The sequence below is a fragment of the Folsomia candida genome, unplaced genomic scaffold, assembly GCF_002217175.1.
Source record: "Folsomia candida strain VU population unplaced genomic scaffold, ASM221717v1 Fcan01_Sc001, whole genome shotgun sequence".
Classification (NCBI taxonomy): domain Eukaryota; kingdom Metazoa; phylum Arthropoda; class Collembola; order Entomobryomorpha; family Isotomidae; genus Folsomia; species Folsomia candida.
The window spans coordinates 24,306,448-24,325,171 of NW_019091193.1; the positions used below are offsets into that span (position 1 = coordinate 24,306,448).

Below are 18,724 nucleotides of genomic sequence, written 5' to 3' on the forward strand. Positions count from 1 at the left end.
AATTAAATTAAATTAATATTACCATGTCTGCTGTTGTATAACGATCTGTTTGTCACATTGACAAGCTGCATGATGTCGATCTGTGTAAGGGGAAAACAATGATTATGCAACTATTATTCTCGACCTGCCCTTTCACAATCTGGCAGTAGCGTAACACATATCAGCAGATGCGCAACGTGAAGAGTGCCAATTTCGACAGAAGACGATATTTTTCTCTCAATTACTGAATTTAAAATTGGAAAACTTTCTTAGACAGAAGAGAGACGGTTGAATGAAGGGGTTGTAGTAGCCAAATTGAAGCATTGCTTACTGTCGATGAATTCGAATTTTCCAACGAGATTCGAAATTGGGTTGAGCTGAATCATGAGTCGGCATGGAAGATGGTACATACTTTTGCAATAAATTGGATAAATTAGCAGAGTGATTCGCAGAAGAGGGTCTGGCTGAGCTGTAAATGAGGAGGCTGGAGTAAAATAATATAAAGTGGCTGCAGAATAGAATGTGAGTTCTGCCCAGTGAAAAATGTGGTGGTGTGTGTGTTGTGAGGGGGAGCATTACCATATAAAATCCACATTTGGAGAAAGTTGGGCTGCTAAAGTGCTGGCAATCAATCAAGATCAAGTGCTGCCGAGGAGCCGAATGTGTTGGATTGATGGAGTCATGAGGAGCACTCCACAAGTTATTCACGGGGATTTTTAACTTTCTAACTGTGACGAAGCCCATTCAAAGTTGAGTTTGAGGGCTGGGTGGGAAAGTTTTGTATTATTTTCCTTCTCGTAATTTCCTTCCCTGGACAATTTACGGCATGTGAGCCATTATTTGTGTCAAGTTACCCACTTTCTCCTCTTTAACTCATAAGCACTTTGCTGCTGGCTTACTCTTTCCCTAACTTTCACCATTTCCTCCTCACCCAGTCACTCACTCACCCAAGTCACCCAGTCAACCAGCCAAAGGTATGCAGAGGCAGGCTGCTGCGTCTTACGTAAAACTCTGCATGTGACTCCGCTTTCACTATGGAATTCTTTTAAAGATCGTTACCTCTTTGATGTTCGCTCATGAAAATGTGGCAAAGCTTTGTTTGCGAAAATAGTACATTTTTTCTGTCAAATATTGTTCCACTAAGTTCTTGCTGTTTTTATATATGTATTTGTTTCTCGTGAGGGGATGACACACTGAGGCACGTTCATAATCATACTTGGTGTTCTGAAGATGTGAAATAACTAAATCTTGGTTCAATTGAGCCTGGATTATTCGAAGACGACGGTAAACATTTATTTACATGCATTGCTCATCCTTGAACGAATGGATGGGAGGATTTCCTTTGAACTCGATCAAAGTTAATTAAACGTGTGGAGTGTACGTACATTTGTAGAGCTGCTTAACGCCAATGAGCTTCCGAGTTGTAAGTTCTTCCTTTGCTTATGATGGTCGCATGTGGGTGAGCTCTGGACGATGGAGAGCAGGACGAGGAGAAAATTTATTTCTGTGCACAAGCTTATTAATGAAAAAGCTTAGGTGGTCTGAAGGCTGCTTTATTTTCAAGAATCAGATTTATAAAGTGAGTTACTTGTTGTGAAGTTGGCTTAAGCTGAGGAAAATAAATGTGGAATTTGGACAGCTGGATTTTGGCAATGTTTTCCTCTTTCGGTGCTAAATTCCTGGTAAACTCATCTTATTAGCTACATACATACATGAAATGACGAATTTACTTATTTCCTCCCTCCAAATTATTAAATAGTCCTAAAGTACGAAAGTGAAAGTATCTCAATGGGAAACCACACCCCTTGAATGAGCCAGATTACCCCCCAAATTACCACTGCGGAATGTATATAACATGCTTTATGTAGCCCTCTACTGTCCAGGAGAGTCCACCCAACACCAAAGTTCATGTCAAAACCAAGTTTCCAAACAGCTCGGAAAATTTCATAATCTTAAAGTTTGCAATGCAAATAGGCTTCCTCTCTCAGCAGGAAACTTTCTCAACAACAACAATTTATATGAAAATGTCTTGCACCCAAGACTGAAAAAGGGTGAATTAAATTAAAGTTTATGCGTGCCCACTTTTCAGCTCTTTCACCTCCTCCTCTTTCAATGTGGATCCGGTGTTTGTGCCATAATCTCCACAAACCAGGGAATGGATCGGGTAGAAAGATTGCAAGTTTCACTCTTTTTCGCTACCAGGCCATTAATTTACCGTAATTTACGGATGGCCATACCACCCTTCCAGCCCAGATTGGTTTTTTGGTCTGGTTTTTGGGTAAATGTTGCAGATTCTGATTGGATTTGGAGTAATCTTTTCCTCAAAAGACATGATAAAAAAGATGGTTCTGCACCTTTCTCTCTCTTCCTGGTTTCCTGCTCCGCGATCATCATCGCACTCCTCGCAAACTGTCTGATAAGGCAGGAAGTTAGTCTCCAATTAAATGTAGATTAGAGGAAATATCTTCCCGATGGACTGCTCCACTGGATAAGCATCATAATGTGGAGTCAAGTCGAGTGAATGAATCAAGGAATCAGTTGCAGCGAGTGTAGGTATATGGGATCCCCCAGTAACCGCCCATCCAGTCATTCCCATTCCCTCATCATCATAATCTAATGGGAAATCCATACCCAAATTGCACCCTCTAAACAACTAAACTCTCCTCTGCCAATTCGGTGCATGTGGGACTTGAAACTTGGGTGTGGGTGGGTCCTTGGTGGGTGTGCTGCTCGTCTCGTAGACGCTCTCCCAACAGCACTTGGAGCACATTTACCAATACGCAAATGGGATGAAGAAGACATCGACGACTGAACACGTGGGACTCTGGACCAATATTGTATGCCATTGTGGGTTCGAGGCAGCACGACACGATGTGAGGTGAGTTAGTAATCATATGGGTGTGTGTAGTATGTCGGGCGGATTTGCCATATTGGGCTTGCATGAGAAGGGCACATTACGAGGGAATTAAGGGAGCTCAATCCGCCCATTGCCAGATTTCTTTCCCACTTTCCAGAATTAATCCTATCCTCCTGTGATACGCCACAAGAAAAAAGAAAAAATGAATCAACTCCACTTTCTCCACTTTCTCCGAAAGCAGCAGTGGTCGCTTTATAGCCATGCATCAACCCCCACGCACACTGTTTGCTGTTAGAACTGTTAAAACTACATAGGTCACAAAAATCACGACAAAACATTGCCCTCCTTTGTGATAAGTCTTCAGCACTAATAACTCACGGGCGGAAATAAATGTCCTGATTTTTGTTTCTCATTAAAAACCAAATCAGAGTAATAACTCTGCGTGGAAAAGTTTTGAGTAACAAAGGAGCAGCGTGTAGGGTCCGCCCAACTTGTTTCTTTCTCGGTGGGGAGCCAGACTTGAGGAGTTTGTGAATAGGCTGGCTGGTCGCCCTTGTTGTGAATTATTACGAGCAGGAGGCTGAGTTCGGAGAGGAGGAGATGCCATTAGTTTACATTACATTATGTAACACCGTGTCCCACTCTCATCCTCGTCTGCGGTGTATGAGTGAGTGAAGGAAGGAAGGTGATTAATGAGCACGTATGTATCGAGGTAGGAACGACTTTCACTGACGGCAGGTTCGTGGTGGTTTGGTCGCAGGACATGTCAAATGTATGTGCACACCACTTCCGCCCTTGTCAGCTTGATCACACCACTGCGGAGAGAGTTGACATTGGAACATGACTCGGCCACACACACACTCCCTCACTCTCTCACTCACTCACCCACTCACTCACTCACATATCTGTGCATGTGATAATGGGCAATACAAGGTGCTGCTAATCTTAGCTTACGTATGCAAATATTTAACCGGAAGGAATGGAACCAACCAAGTTCATCTCCGATAAGAAAAACGTAGTCGTAGTGGTGGTGGTGGTGATAGTGATGATCGTGCTGGTAGTTGATGACGCCGATTGACATTGACATTTCCCTTCGTTCCCAGTTGTGAGATGACCGTGACCTCGTCGTCACACAAGAACCCACAGCACTTCCATTCACCCCCCATCCAGATTCATTCAATGAGAGGATGCAGGTGCAATGGGACATTATTTAGCGAACACGTTTGGAGGAGCAGCATTGGGTGACATTTCCGGCAGTCCAAAATAAGTCAAGTCCCACGCCGTGCCTGCTGAGGGGCGATGATTAATCACCTCGACATTTGTCACCGTCTTTCTGTGTAAATCCCACACTCTCGACCATTATGCTATGAGCATTCATGAGGAGAGGAGGATGGCTCTCTGCATGCAAAATAATCTCCACTCTGTGCGTGTGTGCACATAGGTTTTTGAATATGAACAACATGTGAAGGGATGAACTGAAGGTTATGAAAGTGTGACGAGATTGTTGAAAATATTGAAAGCCCTTACTCGATCTGCCTGTCCACCCCATTTGGTAATTTATTCCTGGTGAAGGAGTCAAATTCATACCGTGTTTATTGGAGTACGTAAAAAGTGTTGGTAATTATAGTCTTTGGCTGCCCTGCACGCTTTCGTGGTAGTCGCCTTGGTGTGGGTGTCTAGATTTAGTGATAAAGGAGCTGCTTGTAATACGGAGGTTTGTGAAGCGGAAGACTTTAGCATGCGATGCTAAAGTCTTGGGTCAATCAGCGCTAATGGCGTGAGACGGCAGGTTACCACCACCGTCCAGCTTAAAAGGGGCAATTATTACTCCACAAAACTTTTTCTTGATAACCTATCCTCCGCTGAAATGGCTGCGAGAGAACTACGAGCCTTGCACGCAGAACAATATTTGCATGTTTCTTTCTCAGCTTTAAAGTGACAGACATCACACGTTAACAGCGATACACGCCACGTATTATGGTGTGTAGGCACCACAACATTATCTCAGACGTGGCATGCGAGGTGGCTGTTTATTCTAACCAGGTTTGGCATTTAGGAGTCGTGTCAAACCGTATTTAATCTTTTTTTAAGACTTGGCGTAAAAAGCGGAGGAGTGAATGGAAAACTGAGCCGGCTTTGGGAAAAGAAAGCGTGAGAATGTGTAAACACGGCGATTAATCTCGACGGCGTTGTTCAGCTGGAGTGGATTGGAGATTAGACCAATTATGAATTATGGAGTTGTTCCGACGCTCCTGTTCCCTCCTGATAAGTGTGTGGCGACGATATTTTAATTTAATCAACAGCTTCCATGCACTGCTTGGCTCACCACATCGCCCTCCAACTTTCTCTCATGTATGTGGACGTATGTACTAAGGAGCAGCATGAATGAATAAGGTTTCCTCTCAAAATGTAGAATAACACCTCTGTTTATGAACTAAACTACATTATGATCATGCAACAAAAACAAACCAAATGATTGATTTTTTTTCTCCTTGACAAAGTTGAAACAAAGTTGGACAGGGGAGAGAAAGGACTTTGTGACAAAAGGACATCGCCACTTTTCTTTGATTTACGTAAAGTACATCAAAAGCGTGGAAACAATTATGTCAGCAAAGTAAAAGGATGGATAAAGTCATCTCGTCGCAAGTGTGAAACAGATTTTCAGCAGAAATACTTACATATTTACATAAAGCACTCCTAATCAAAATTGGTCTCCATATATAACGAAGTATTTAATAATAACCGTAGTATTGCCAATCATTGTTTGAAACTCATATTTTTCATCCGTATGGTACGAATTTGTTTGACTTTTTAGCTCGCAATCGTCAATCATCCTTCATATTTTACATGCATTGCAGTACTCCTGCCGTATTAGTACGACTCGTAGCTTTGGAACAAAATGCGGCAGAGGAAGTATTTACATAATCACGAGTACAGACAGATACACTGAATCTGAAGGTGCAAAAAGCGGAGATTACGTCCGACTAGAGACAGCGCTGTATTAATTTGCATCGAATGACACCCCTCAGTTTCCCCCTAACAATGCAAAATTTAAATAAGTTGCCCTTTCGAATTAAAGAAAAAGCTCTCATTTAGCGTTGGTTGACCAACAGCCGTCCAATGAGTAATCACTGGAAGGAGATCACGGACCCGGAGACACTACTGGCTGCCTAAATATTTGTTGTTTGTTTTATAGATATCACGACACAATTACATATTTGACAATTTACAATTTGTAAATCGGTAATAAAATAAAATTGAAAATTGAAAACCACAAAGTTGATCAAAATCAATCTTTGTAACCGATATAGAATGCAATTACAGATTCCACGAATCAGAACCACCACAACCAACGTCTCTGTCGCTGCACTTTCTAATTTAATAAATATTTTAAATTCTTCCAATACGACCGTTTTCCTCATGAAAATTTCTCCAGATTCCATGTTCAGGGTAAGAATAAGCAGAAATATCCACCTTCATGATGACGATGAGACGAAATTGAAGAAGGGGCATGCAAACGAACTGGATTTTCTCACCAAATCCATCCATCATACCGCACGATGTTACATGAGCGTATAATTATTGCTCACCAATCAGTCATGCATTCGTTAAAACATGCCTCAAAATCACGCAATGCTTGTGAAACGTCGTCAAGTCTCACTTGAACCAAAATTCTGCGGTGAGGTTAACATTTTTTTGCACAAAGCAAGGGCGAAAAAGGGGTAGTCTGGAATGGATTGGGAATGCAGATCGGAGTTGTTATCCGTGATTGATCCTCTTTCTTCTCCCATACAATTCCCTGTATCTGCCAATTTCGTCCCAAGCTCTGTTCCCACTCGTAGAATTTTATGAAATAAGCCAACACTTGGTGAATATGGATGGATCAATTTCTTGCAGTTATGAAAAAGCAGAGGCGGAGAAAGAAAACGGATTTTTTTAGCGGAGCGACTAAGCCTGGCAAAGATATTGCGGAGGGCGAGTCGTAAGGTGTGCAGACGTCATGGGAGAATGTGATTGTGATGCAGACATGGAGGCAGGCGTATGGAGGATTAGATGAAAAAAATGTCGCCTTGGAAGGGAGACATTGACAAGTGTGAAGCGGTGATGTGTGTTGACAACGATTTGTCTCCGAATCATCTCCCTGACAAACCTGACCTAGAGCAAGTTGAAGAGGAGACAAACTTCTTGTTGTAATCATAAGGTGACAAATTATGGAAATCCCTCACTCACGGAAGGATCAAGGTCTGTGAGGCGTGTGACACTGCATAATCCGTGGAACAAGGGAAGAAGGATGGGATCGAAGGAGAGAAGAGTAATAGAACCTCGATCCTAAATAAATATGAATACCTTCACGAGATGCTGACTTTATTTACTTGCGAAATGGGATGGGTTACATAGCCATCAATCTGGTGGTGCAGAGATCGTCTAGATAAATAACATGAGAATTGCATGAAAATTCAAATTTCGTAATAAAAATAGCGTGTGCTCGAATGGGACCTGACAACTGCTGGGTAAGTATTTCCATAAAATGTTGACGCATGAAAATCTCTCCAAGCTATTTGCTTCTCCTCCGCTCTAATAAACAACGGATTCAGGATTCATTTCTATTTCTGGTAACAACAATCAAAAATCCGCAGCAACAAACGTCGGCTTTTAAACTAATGGACCACCACTCCATGTTCCGCAACACTTTTTGTGTTGCGGAATATCTAAATATCTAAATCGTGGTGAATACAGTTACAAATTGAAGATTGGGAGAGTGGTCTCCACAAACAAACCTCTGTCTGGCGCTATTGTGTGTGTGGTGCAGTAGGTGGTGCGAGGAATGGACGGAGAAAGCTCAGCTTTTGGGAGAAAGCAGGAATGCTGCTGCACTGGAGGCGAGACGAGATTCGGTGATGCTGCCATAAATGTGTGTGTGTGTGTCATGTTCCGTCAGGGTGGGTAGGTAGGAAGTTGGCTGGGTCTCATTAGGCTAAGTACTTTTCTCTCATGATTAGCCATCTTTTCTCAGTGATAAATCAGTCAACTTTTGCATTTCTCAATGTGCATGTTCCTTGCCCTTGTGAATTCGTGTAAAGATATATGCACGAGATTTGGTGTCACCACTCCGGAATGCAGGAGGCCTTTAAATAAGAGGCTGAGATTTCGACTGGATCATGGTATTTGGTAGGATTGTATGATTTGCACTTGGTGGGGTTGGTTGGCGAGAGTTGATATTCGTGTACTATGCTTAATCCCCACTTGTCTCGTAAAACGTTTCTCCACTTTCCACCCAACATATGCTGTACCGTCTTCGATCCTCGTGATTTAGAGCGTGAACAAAAACTATCACAAAATTCTCGAGTGTTTTGACCGAGCTTTCACGTTCTAAGTAAGTATCAGAACTCAGGAGAAATGGAAGAGTCAACAGAATTTGAGATGTGTAATTTTGACCGTTGTTACCTCGTCTCTAGGTCGAAGAAGGTTACGTCACCATCGCACTAAATGCACTTGATTTTGATTTAATGATGTCCATTATATAGTTAATAATCAATCTTATAAGTCCACCTTCCTGCTCGGGGTCGTTTTCTATTCCCTAAAAAGAGAAAAGAGAGTGGATGGGTGGTCTGATTTTCATTTATTTCATTCTGCACAAATCCGCTAAAGACCGCATCCATATTTTATACCAGTGGTCAGGTGAATACTATCATTTTAGTCGTAGGATCGATTTCTAATGCTCTTAACGTCTCTGTTTCTCGGAACAATCGGTGGTGTTTGCGTGGTGCGGTGGGACGTGGGAGTTGTGGCTCAAGTCCAATGGTATAACGACCTGGCTTCTTTTGCTTCTTCCAGATCATTACTGCTAATCCGATGAGTCAGTTGGTCTCCTTTGATCTCCGAATCGGAAATTGAAATGGCGATCTTTGCAGAGTCCAGTCGAGTTGTGCGGCCAGAATAATCGTACCCACTTTAGACCACCCTTTGGGACCACATTGCATCGTTAGGACAGCTTTATTGTCATCGTGAAAACAAAAGAAAAGCCGTTATGGTTTTATCTGCCAGTGGATCATCGTGCCATCGTGATACCACGTTTGTCCATATTCATGTAAAATTCAAGAGCACTTGAAACGTATGTATAAGCAATGATATGGAGGTCACTTCCTTCTTTTCTTGGATTGTGGTCATGCACTTTTAATGATGACAACTTAACCTCTCATCGACCTGCCTCTGACCAAGACTATCCGTGCTTCAGTGTTTTGTAATGTGAAATACATATTTGCACATATCATAGAAACTTAAGCAAACTTTGTCTATCACACTATGAAAACATCGAATGTGAAAGCAAAAGCATTAAATATTAGTACGTGCATGCACATCCTGCAGGATGAGATTGTTCTTACCAACAAATAAACCTGGCTGGCAAATCAAATATATAAGTATGTATATGTATGTACTGTATGATATGAACCGTAAATAAAGATAACATCACATCCTAAATATATGTCCCAGAAATTTGCATAGTTGCAACGACGCAGACGACATGATGGAATTTGAAACCTATTGTTTATCAGTGTTCAATTACGAAACAGAAACAGTTCGAGCCAGCGCGTGAATTTTGATTATCAATAATGACTCGTATGGCTTTGAATTATTATCTGCTAAATTACCTGCTGTGTGAGCCAAGGATGTTACTTATCATAGAGTAACAGAACAGCCCACGGTCTTGCGTACATATATACTCATAACATTATTTGTTTGTGTGAGGATGTAAATTTCTCCTGACACTTCACTGACACTGTAATAATTATTGAACAAGTTCTAAATTTCGAAATCGTTTCGTGAAATTAGTTGGAAAGAGAACGCATATAAAAACTTATTAAACTCAGTTTTGGCCATAAAATAAAACTAAATTTTAATATATTCACATATGTCAGGACTTAATTTAGTGACGAATCAGTAAGTCAGGGGACGGAACCACTCCTAATTGCACCGGGTCAGATTTCGGCAGTCCTTGAGAGAAAATCTAAGAAAAGTGATTTTGGCAAGACTTGACGGTAATCATGGATGTGTTGCTCCGCTCCAAGTTTTTCATTAACATTTTAATCGAGATTAAAAGTTGAGGATTCATAGAGAATTAATATTTTAGGAGCAAAACAAAATATTAAATTTCTAATTAGTGATGTACCATGTATAAATCTGCATATAACATAAAAAAAGAACAAGTTTGATGTATCGTTAACTAGTTTTATGTTTTATGTAAGTTTTCGTTGACCATTTTGTCCTTGTTCCAAATCCGCACCAACTGAGCATCTTTTTGATCAGGACGAATAGCAAGAAGAGCGTGCCGAATATAATGCTTAAATACGCAGCAATCACATCGAGCGAGTGGTACTGAATGTGGGACAGATTTCTGGATGGCGAACGGAGGTGAGGTGCCCCTGTAATTAGGGAATAATTAATTCATACATAAGCAGATGTGCAAGAAAATTAGAGAGCGTTGAGAAAATTGATCTCATTATATTACCCTTGTGTCGCATGACATATTCCAGCCAGAAAACACCCCTATCCAAAGGACTATCTATCTGGTCCCGAAAAACACTGGATAATCGCTCCACATTTGCACGATATCTAATTAAATATTATGAATACTACATTAGATCACAAAATATGTTATCGAATTATTTAGTGTTTTGTAAGTAGGCTGACTTGGGGTTGTTGATGACTTCCTCGATCGCCTCCATGAGTCTTTCTTCCGTGAGCTCATTCCACTCCAACATGACGAGATAGCCGTGGTTCTGGGCCACCTGGGCGTTGAGGGGCTGGTCTCCGAAGAAGGGGATTCCAAGGAGAGGCGTCCCGTGGAAAATGGCCTCTTCTGTCCCACCACCCCCACAATGTGTGATAAAGAGACGGATCTTTGGGTGGCCGAGGAGGTCCTGCTGGGGCAACCATTTGCTCAGAAGCACGTTTTTCGGCAGACCGGGAATAGTGTCAGCTTCATACTTCCAGATCACTCTTTGTTTCAGGCGAGAAAAGACGTTGAGAAAGATGGCCCGCTTGTGGGGAGGCATCTGGTCGGCACGAAGGTTGGTGCCGAGGGAGAATAGGATAAAACCGTCATCCCCTCCACCGGCCACAAAGTCTTCCATCTCCTATAAAACAATGAAATAATGCAGAGTTCATTGATTAACTGATAGGCAAATAGTAACAGGCTGAATGTTGTAGAACCGACAAATATTTTTGCGTTAATATGCAATATCTAGTACATATGTTTTATAAAATGCACCTTTGGGAGTGGTTTGGCCTTTCGAGAATGGACTCCTCCGACATCTACAACGTCTGGAAGTTGCGGTTTGGGTCGACTAATGGAAAAGTGGCCATTGGACAGGATGAGGGACGCCTGACGGAGGATGTCTTTTGCAGAGGGTGCATCTGGCTGACCAATCTTCTCGCGATAAACGGCCTCCATCACTGGGAGGTAGTAGAACGAGTAGATAGAATCCACCAGGAAATTCATACCAAAGTTGAGGAGCCTCTGGGAGAAGGTCATGTCGTCACCAAAGTTTAAGAATGTATTGGAGACGAATGAGCTGGGGTGGTAACCGCCCAGATATTCAACCATGAAATTGGGGGCGCTGAGTGGTGAGAAGAGGACGAGAGGGGTTGGATTGGACCCGTTTTTAGTCATGATTTGGTGAATTAAACCCAACGCACAGTCGTTGAACAAGGGTTGCAGTAGAACGAGGTCGAACTCCATTTGGAGCAAATCCTTGATTTCAGGACGATCATAAAGTTCACGGCATCCTTTGGGGATGATTTGGGTCAACATGGTGAAGGGGTTCATCTCCTCGTTCCTCTCCTTCATCGTGTACATGTCAACCTTGAATTCCTTCCAGATCGCGTCCCCCTCAAATGTGAATATTTCACGAATGTTGGGTTCCTTGGTGAGCCCTTTCGATGGACTGACAAGGGTCACCTGTGTAACAAACAAGGTCCAATGTACCTTTATCCTCATATTTCAATTCCATGCCACCCACTCCGTACCTTGTCTCCCTTGCGAGCCAATTCCTCCAGCAGAGGCAGATATGTAATTACATGACTTTTAGTCCCGAAGAACTCCACGGATAATATGTTCCGAGATTCAGCATTGTGAATGAGTGATGATCCCAGTATAAGTAACAAGGTCACTGTTTTAAAACTTTGGCCATTTGGAGAATTGATCATGGTGGGCACGTTGACTAATCAGGAGTTAAATACAGTTTAATGGCAAGAGTCGCACATTCACAATACACAGTTTGCCGTATGAACAAAGAATGACGAGCAAGACTGGACACTAACCGATTTATATGTATGCACTTTTGCAGAGCTAGTGAATGAGTGAGCCAGTTTAACTGGTGACTGGTTAGAGTGATAAAAAATATTTAACAAAGTCCTTGGGGTACAATTGCGTGCATGTGATGTTGATTATCATGTTAAATAATTATGGTCACAGAGTACAGCCCGCTGGCCGGGCAATTTTGTTCGTATTTGCATAGCTATCCAGTAGTGAACGCTAAAGTCAAGTGTGGGATTGGATATGGAACAGGGGTCACTGGGTAGATCCAGACGTCGGATCCACAACATGCTTCACTAAACAAGTGCAGTAACCCACACGTACTCACTCACTTTGATGGTGATTTGCTTTAACCTTGACTGTCAATTCCAATGTTAAAATGTTAACCCAGTCAGTAAGATGTCTCATCTAATTTTTTGTTGCTAAATGGTCTCTCCAATTTTTTTACATTAGTTTTAATTTGAAAAATTAAGCTTTGTACGTCATTTCGTAAAGGAACAGTTTTACAATTACTGTAATGTACACTATTTATAGTAAATTGGTATATGAATTTAACTTCAATACATACGTGGGAAACCTGGCCTACATGCACACAACTTACGATTAGTCTTTCCTGATTATATATTTGTCTATAATATTTTCTTTATGCAATATGAAAGGACAGCATTTAATTTTCCGTCTATAAAGTTCAAAGTATGTAGTTGTGCAATTAATACTTTATTATTAAATCTGTTAACACAATGTATAGTTTACTCAGGATACAATGGCAACTTATCCATTTCGCGTTCGTGTGGAGTTGGTGTAAAAAGTATCCACTTAAAAAGTCTTATTGAACTCCTTCACATACTAGTTAAATTTTTATAAAGTTGTTGACCTACAAACGTGAAAATGGACAAGCTAAGCCCCACAACTAGGAGAATAAAAGGCATTGCCAAATTCCACATTTTCAAGGAAATGGGTCCATTGTTAATCACTTCAAGACCAAACTGTTTAAGTCGCATAGTTTTAAATTTGCTTTGTCTCCGTTTTTCATTTTGTTCTTCCTTCTTGCTATCGTCCTCCTTCTCCTCATCATCATAATCTTCACTCCCGGCGGACCCTTGAAGGATGACCGAGTCGAAATATATTTTTAGAATCCTCCGACTCACCATCATTTCCATCAGGTCTTGCTCCTTCTTGTACTGGTCGCTGATTCCGGCCTGCATCAGTCGTCCAAGGACATTCAGCATGCCGTGCGAATGGGGCCCGTATTTCACTGCCCAGTACTCAGGATTTGCCAAGGTCGAGCCCACTTTGTAGTGGAGGACATTGTACGAGATGACCAACAAGAGACAGAGGGATTTAACGAGAAAGGCGTCGTCCAAAAAGTTGACGGTGCCTCCGAGAACTTCTTGCGGCCTGACATCCAAATGCTTCTCGTATTTTGACAAAAGTGTTTGGAAAACAGGGTTTCGTTCCGACTCAGCTTTCAGAAAGAGCTCGACACTGGAATACTGTCCCGGTCGTCCTCCCTGACCAACCCCCAGAAGTCGCCTCCCATCATCCGCGAGTTCTTGGAAGGTTTCCAGAGCGAGGGGAGGGCTCGGTTGGATCCATGTGCCCACGAGGTTGCTTCGATAAGTGGCAGTGAAGAGGAGGGAGTAAATGAGCCATCCCGTGTAGATGAGCTGGACGACGGGGGATGCTGAGAGGGTGGAAGTCAGTGTAGGGTGCGAGACGCATTGGTCAATAGGTGGGCGAAAAATCAGCTTGGCAATGTGGCCTAGTGAGTGGTGGCGATGGTCAGGGATTCTGCTGCTGACTTTCTCCACAGTATCCTCATTTCTACATGCATTTCTCATGAGGAGTGCTTCCAAGTGAAAGTAGAGCGTAATGAACAGAGTGATTGCCACCGCCGAGGCGAGAGTCGCCACAAAAACCTTCCATCCAACTGGGCGAATCAAGGACAAGAGCATGGCCGCATGGTCGGGCCAAACCGTGGATGCGAAGGCGACTGAGAACTGTTCCCTGGAAAAGACGAGAGCAAAGTGGGGTGCTTTCTCCATTTGTTGAGAGTACGAAGAGATGCCAAAGTCCAGGTGGCGATGAGGCGAGGTTGGAAAACTGCCGCCAGGATACTGTGACGCCCCACACGCGTCTAGACTCAGGTTTAAATGTTCCACGAAAGCTTTAACTATCATCACGTGACGATTCTTGAGTTTTCGAATGCGGGTAAAGTCGTTATTTTCCTGCTTGTAATTGTCAAAAATTATGCTTTCCGAGCTTGTCAGGGTTTTATCCGCCTTTCCATAAGATGGAATCCCTTGAGTAGAAGTGAACACTTTGGGGGAAATTTTTAAACAGGTGTTTTCAACATCTTCATCTCTCACTTCTTTTACTTTTCTGTGTGGCAGGATCATCAGGGTCATCCCTCTGCTCATCATTCTGCTTTGGCTTATCAACTCCCTGCTCAGTGATAAGTCTCTTTGGCGCAATGAAACCACGTCGCTAACACCGTGAAGAGAAAGCCCTAATGCTATGGTGGCTGGAGAGCTGATAATGGCAGGAATCTTTGCAATTTGGGTTTTGTTAGTCTTGCCGCAAAATAAGAGGAGGGGAATAACCACACCTTGAAGCAAGTTATTGACGCCATTATTCGTAAAAATCTGAAAATGTGGAAATGTTTCCAGAATAGACTTGATATCTTTCCGAGAAGAACAAAAAGCATGGTTTGCGTAACAATAGTCCACCATTTTAGGTTTATATGCTGACTACTTATCCTACACGATTAAAACGTACCAGATATTTTATTATGCACAGTTTCGTTTTTTCTTTCAAAATCGAACGCAAGCAATTTCCACACAGGATTGTTCCCTGTAACCAATTTGAGACTGGACTGATTGAACCTCAAGTTCTTTCATGCTGTAGAAAATGCTCAATTTTATAGTGTATTGAAAACTTTACGTAAAGTAAATACTTGAATACATTTCACATAACCGAGTGTTATTGAGTCTGAGAAAAACAGTTTCTCCATTTTCATTTGAAGCAATTGGCTGAAATTGCAAACTTCGTGTCTCCCCGTCCTCCCATTCTTCTCTTTTCCTTTCAACCAGTTATCGATGAGGGGGTTACGAATAGCTTACGTGCACCTCGTAAATATTTTTGGCGAGTGTTTGAATCTGCAATTTTGCAATAACGTTTTCTTGAGGTTGTGAGTTGCCAATAAAATATTTATGAGGACATTTATCAGACACTCCATTAGCCGTCATTTTCATTGCGTATGTGTAGCAGTGAGTGAGTGGATTTATGTAGTCCATTTGGCAGGGTCTCAGGTGGTGCACCCCCCGCACACGCTCTCAACAACTGCTGGGGTCCATAGCCATGTTTACCCCTGGAACAAGCAAATTAGCTAACAGCATCTCCCCGCAGCCATATTAAATTGTTCCTCTCATAATAATGTCTTTTGGACACTTTCCCACCCATCCATATTCCTCCTGTTAAAAAAGGAAGAAATGGAACTCGAAACTACATTGTTCCCAGTTTCATCTTTCATCTCAATAAATCGGAGAAATGATTTATCAAGCGATTTCTCATCCAGTTCAGTAAATTATTTGTCTGCAGTTACTTTACAACTCTTGTCCAAAGAAACCATTTAACTGAACGTACATACTTACACGTAGGTACATACAGAGGTATAGACGAAGATGCTTATGTTTCGTATAGTACGTGCTTTCTTCATTAATTTTCACACATGGACTTGAGCCAGATATGTATGCTTGACCTTATTTCATTTCTGAGGCGTAAAGCATATTTGTATATGCGGTTGAACATTCTGCAGTACGTGTACTAAAAGATTCAGCCCTGTACATGTTGATTATCGGAAATCTCAAAGTTCCAATGAGCAATAATGTGGATGTCCTCCCGGCTCGGTTAAATGAACTTTTGCCTCAAGGTCGAGTTTGAAGTTACTTTGATGGAGAGAGAGAAAGTGATGTTTCATCAAAGAAGACGAGGAGCTCAATCATCGTTCCGAACAAAGCAAAGCGTGACGCTCAGAAGTACTTATGATCCATTTACTTTACCTGGAAATAGTTTCAAATAAATAATTATCCATTATTCCCAGTTTCCCTTCTAGGCAAGGATATTGCATATTACGTGCAAACATAGGTAGGAAGACAAGCATTTTGCGGTCTAATAGCGAATAGCGGTCTATTAATGCACATGCAGTGCATATGAAGAGTAGTAGTAGTTAGTTGGCTGGACTGGATAGGTTGTTATCTGATGGGTCCTGCTGGTGGTGGATGGATGAGGCGATTGTGACTGTCAAATGGCGTCATTGATCATGTCCATCCCAGATTTATGAACTGACGCTGCTGCTCCTTGATCTTGATATTATCGGTGGCTGCGAAAGTGCTACTGCTGCTTCTCCTCCTCCACGCCACATTGAGATTCATCTCACAAGCTCGGACAACCACGAAGCGAAACATGTCAAAGAAATATAAAAGCGCTTTCTCTCTCTCTCACAAATATGGAAAACACATTTCTCAGCCGTCAACTTTCCGCAGTTGTGAGTGGAGGCAATTTCAGATACGTTATCATCATCCACTGCATACAATCAAATGTCTGTTCCTGAAAATGGATGATTTGCACCTCGGGGATTCGTTGTGGACGTAAATACGTAAATGACGCTATCAACATATGAAAACGGACACTATGACTTTCGTAAATAGTGACAAAAAGACAAATAACCAGACACACATTGTTCAAATAAAGAAACGTTGCGAGGTACAATTAGTCAAATTAGTCCCGACTAAATTGCACGGCTGAAATTTATTATTTATTATTTTATTCCCAGTTCCCACCTAGCGAATATTCCAGGTTTCTGTAAATATATTCGGGCAAACTTTTGGAAAGGCGCAAGGGAAGGTCATCGATAGCAAATAATAAGCAATAATATGGAGGAGGACTTAACCAAACTTTTACTTTTAGAGAAATTCTCATTGCGGGACAGGTCTGTGTCACTCATCATTGAAATAAATCAAGTTTTATATTTAGGCAGCATTTGTAGACGCCATTTTTATTTTTCTCTCGCCATTTCAGTTTTTACTCGTCTCAAATAAATGTCTGCTGATGTCTCATTTCTCAAAACGACTCGACACAATGACATATTGACTCATCAATTTGAATGGGCCACAATTGGATGGGAGATGCTGTTGTGGAAATACAAACTTCCACACTTTTTAGCAAAATTACTTACTTTCGTCTGATTTTGGACCATTCATTTCATGTTACGAATTCAAAATGAAATAAAATGCAGTCAGTTGCACACCTTTTTATCAATTTTTAGGTGTATGTCTGTTGGCAGTGTTGGCACAAATGGAAATTACTTATGGGAAGCCATTGTCCCTGAAAATGACCATAATGCGATTTACTTGAAGGGCAGAAAGAAGCGTAAAAGAAGATATAACGATAAATAAAAGGAACCGTTTTGCAATGAAATTATTCTAAAAAAAATTCAATTGAGACATTAAATTTTGGGGAAGATCACCAGCTGGTTGGTGGAGAGATGTGTTGGCAACTGTGAAATTCTGAGAACGTCGAATTGGAGAAGCAGTGAGATATTTATGATTATAATGGATGGATGGACGGTCGGGGAAAGACCGACCTGGAAATGTGACCATCTTTCTCTCTTCATCATTTGTTGAGGAAAGTGGAAGGCGAGGGTGGCTGGTTGGTTGGGCAGAAGGCTGGGAACGCGAGAGATGAAGATATTATTTGGAGGCTGATACTGAGAAAGTGGGTGAAAGGAAAGCAGTTAAGAAAGGAATCGCCCCATCCTCTTCCTTAGCCATCTCATTCCTCATATTTTTTCAGGAGTCAAGCCAGGAACGTTTCAGACTGGGTCATCCACGTTACGAGGGCAAAGAGGGAGAATGAGACGCGCGTATATATTGTGTCAAGAATTTATGGCATCGGCACCGCAGTGAAATGAAGGGCATTTTATGCGACCACATTCACACACACACACACACCCAGAGAGAGAGAGAGTGAGAGCGTCTTCCTTAATCCAATTCAACATCCCGATAAAAATGTCACCGAAAAAAGATGTGATGGATATTGTTCCAAGCGCACGAACCCAGCCGCCTTTGCCAGAGACTCCAATATTGAATTCTGAATCCCGACCATTGGAAGTAAGCAGCGAGAACGAGAGAGAAAGCAGACTTTCCTTTCTCCGTCGGTGTTTAGCTAGAACATTTTTCATGCAATATTTTCATCAACGACATGCGACAGTTATTCGAGGAGAAGATGCTTTCTTTTTTCCTCTAGATCTGCATAACTTTACCAAATTAACTCCAGACTTGTTCAAAATCAAATAAAGATTTGGGTCCAAGTCAGACTGTAAAGAGTTTCCTGTTCAATGCGTTTGTATTTATGGTCAGGATTCTCAGCATGCATAAACAACCAGGAAGTTTGGAGACATGAGGATAGACTGTGGTACATAATTATTCCTGCTATTTACGCTCCTCAATGGAATGGAACTTGCAATTAGCTCATTATTCCAAGTGACTTGCAGGAGACGGATGGAAGCCACA

At 41.9% G+C, this 18,724-nt stretch overlaps 1 protein-coding gene across 1 annotated transcript; it reads right to left on the reverse strand.

Moving 5' to 3' along the window:
* Nucleotides 1-9,701: 9,701 nt before the first annotated feature.
* Nucleotides 9,702-12,214, reverse strand: LOC110854376 (UDP-glucuronosyltransferase 2C1). The gene is made up of 5 exons (XM_022102809.2): nucleotides 11,864-12,214; nucleotides 11,106-11,795; nucleotides 10,526-10,971; nucleotides 10,344-10,447; nucleotides 9,702-10,257 (listed from the first exon to the last, which is right to left on the reverse strand). The coding sequence occupies exons 1-5, from the start codon at nucleotides 12,041-12,043 to the stop codon at nucleotides 10,055-10,057; spliced, it is 1,623 nt and encodes a 540-aa protein (XP_021958501.1). The 5' UTR covers nucleotides 12,044-12,214; the 3' UTR covers nucleotides 9,702-10,054.
* Nucleotides 12,215-18,724: the final 6,510 nt, after the last annotated feature.

What these genes read in the sequence shown, in the direction of transcription:
- LOC110854376 (XM_022102809.2), bottom strand. Translation starts at nt 12,043, where the DNA reads ATGATCAATTCTCCAAATGGCCAAAGTTTTAAAACAGTGACCTTGTTA. An exon ending in TGGCTCGCAAGGGAGACAAG is followed by an intron (nt 11,796 to 11,863) that starts GTACGGAGTGGG and finishes TTTGTTACACAG; the next exon opens with GTGACCCTTGTCAGTCCATC. An exon ending in ATATGTCATGCGACACAAGG is followed by an intron (nt 10,258 to 10,343) that starts GTAATATAATGA and finishes CCCTAATTACAG; the next exon opens with GGGCACCTCACCTCCGTTCG.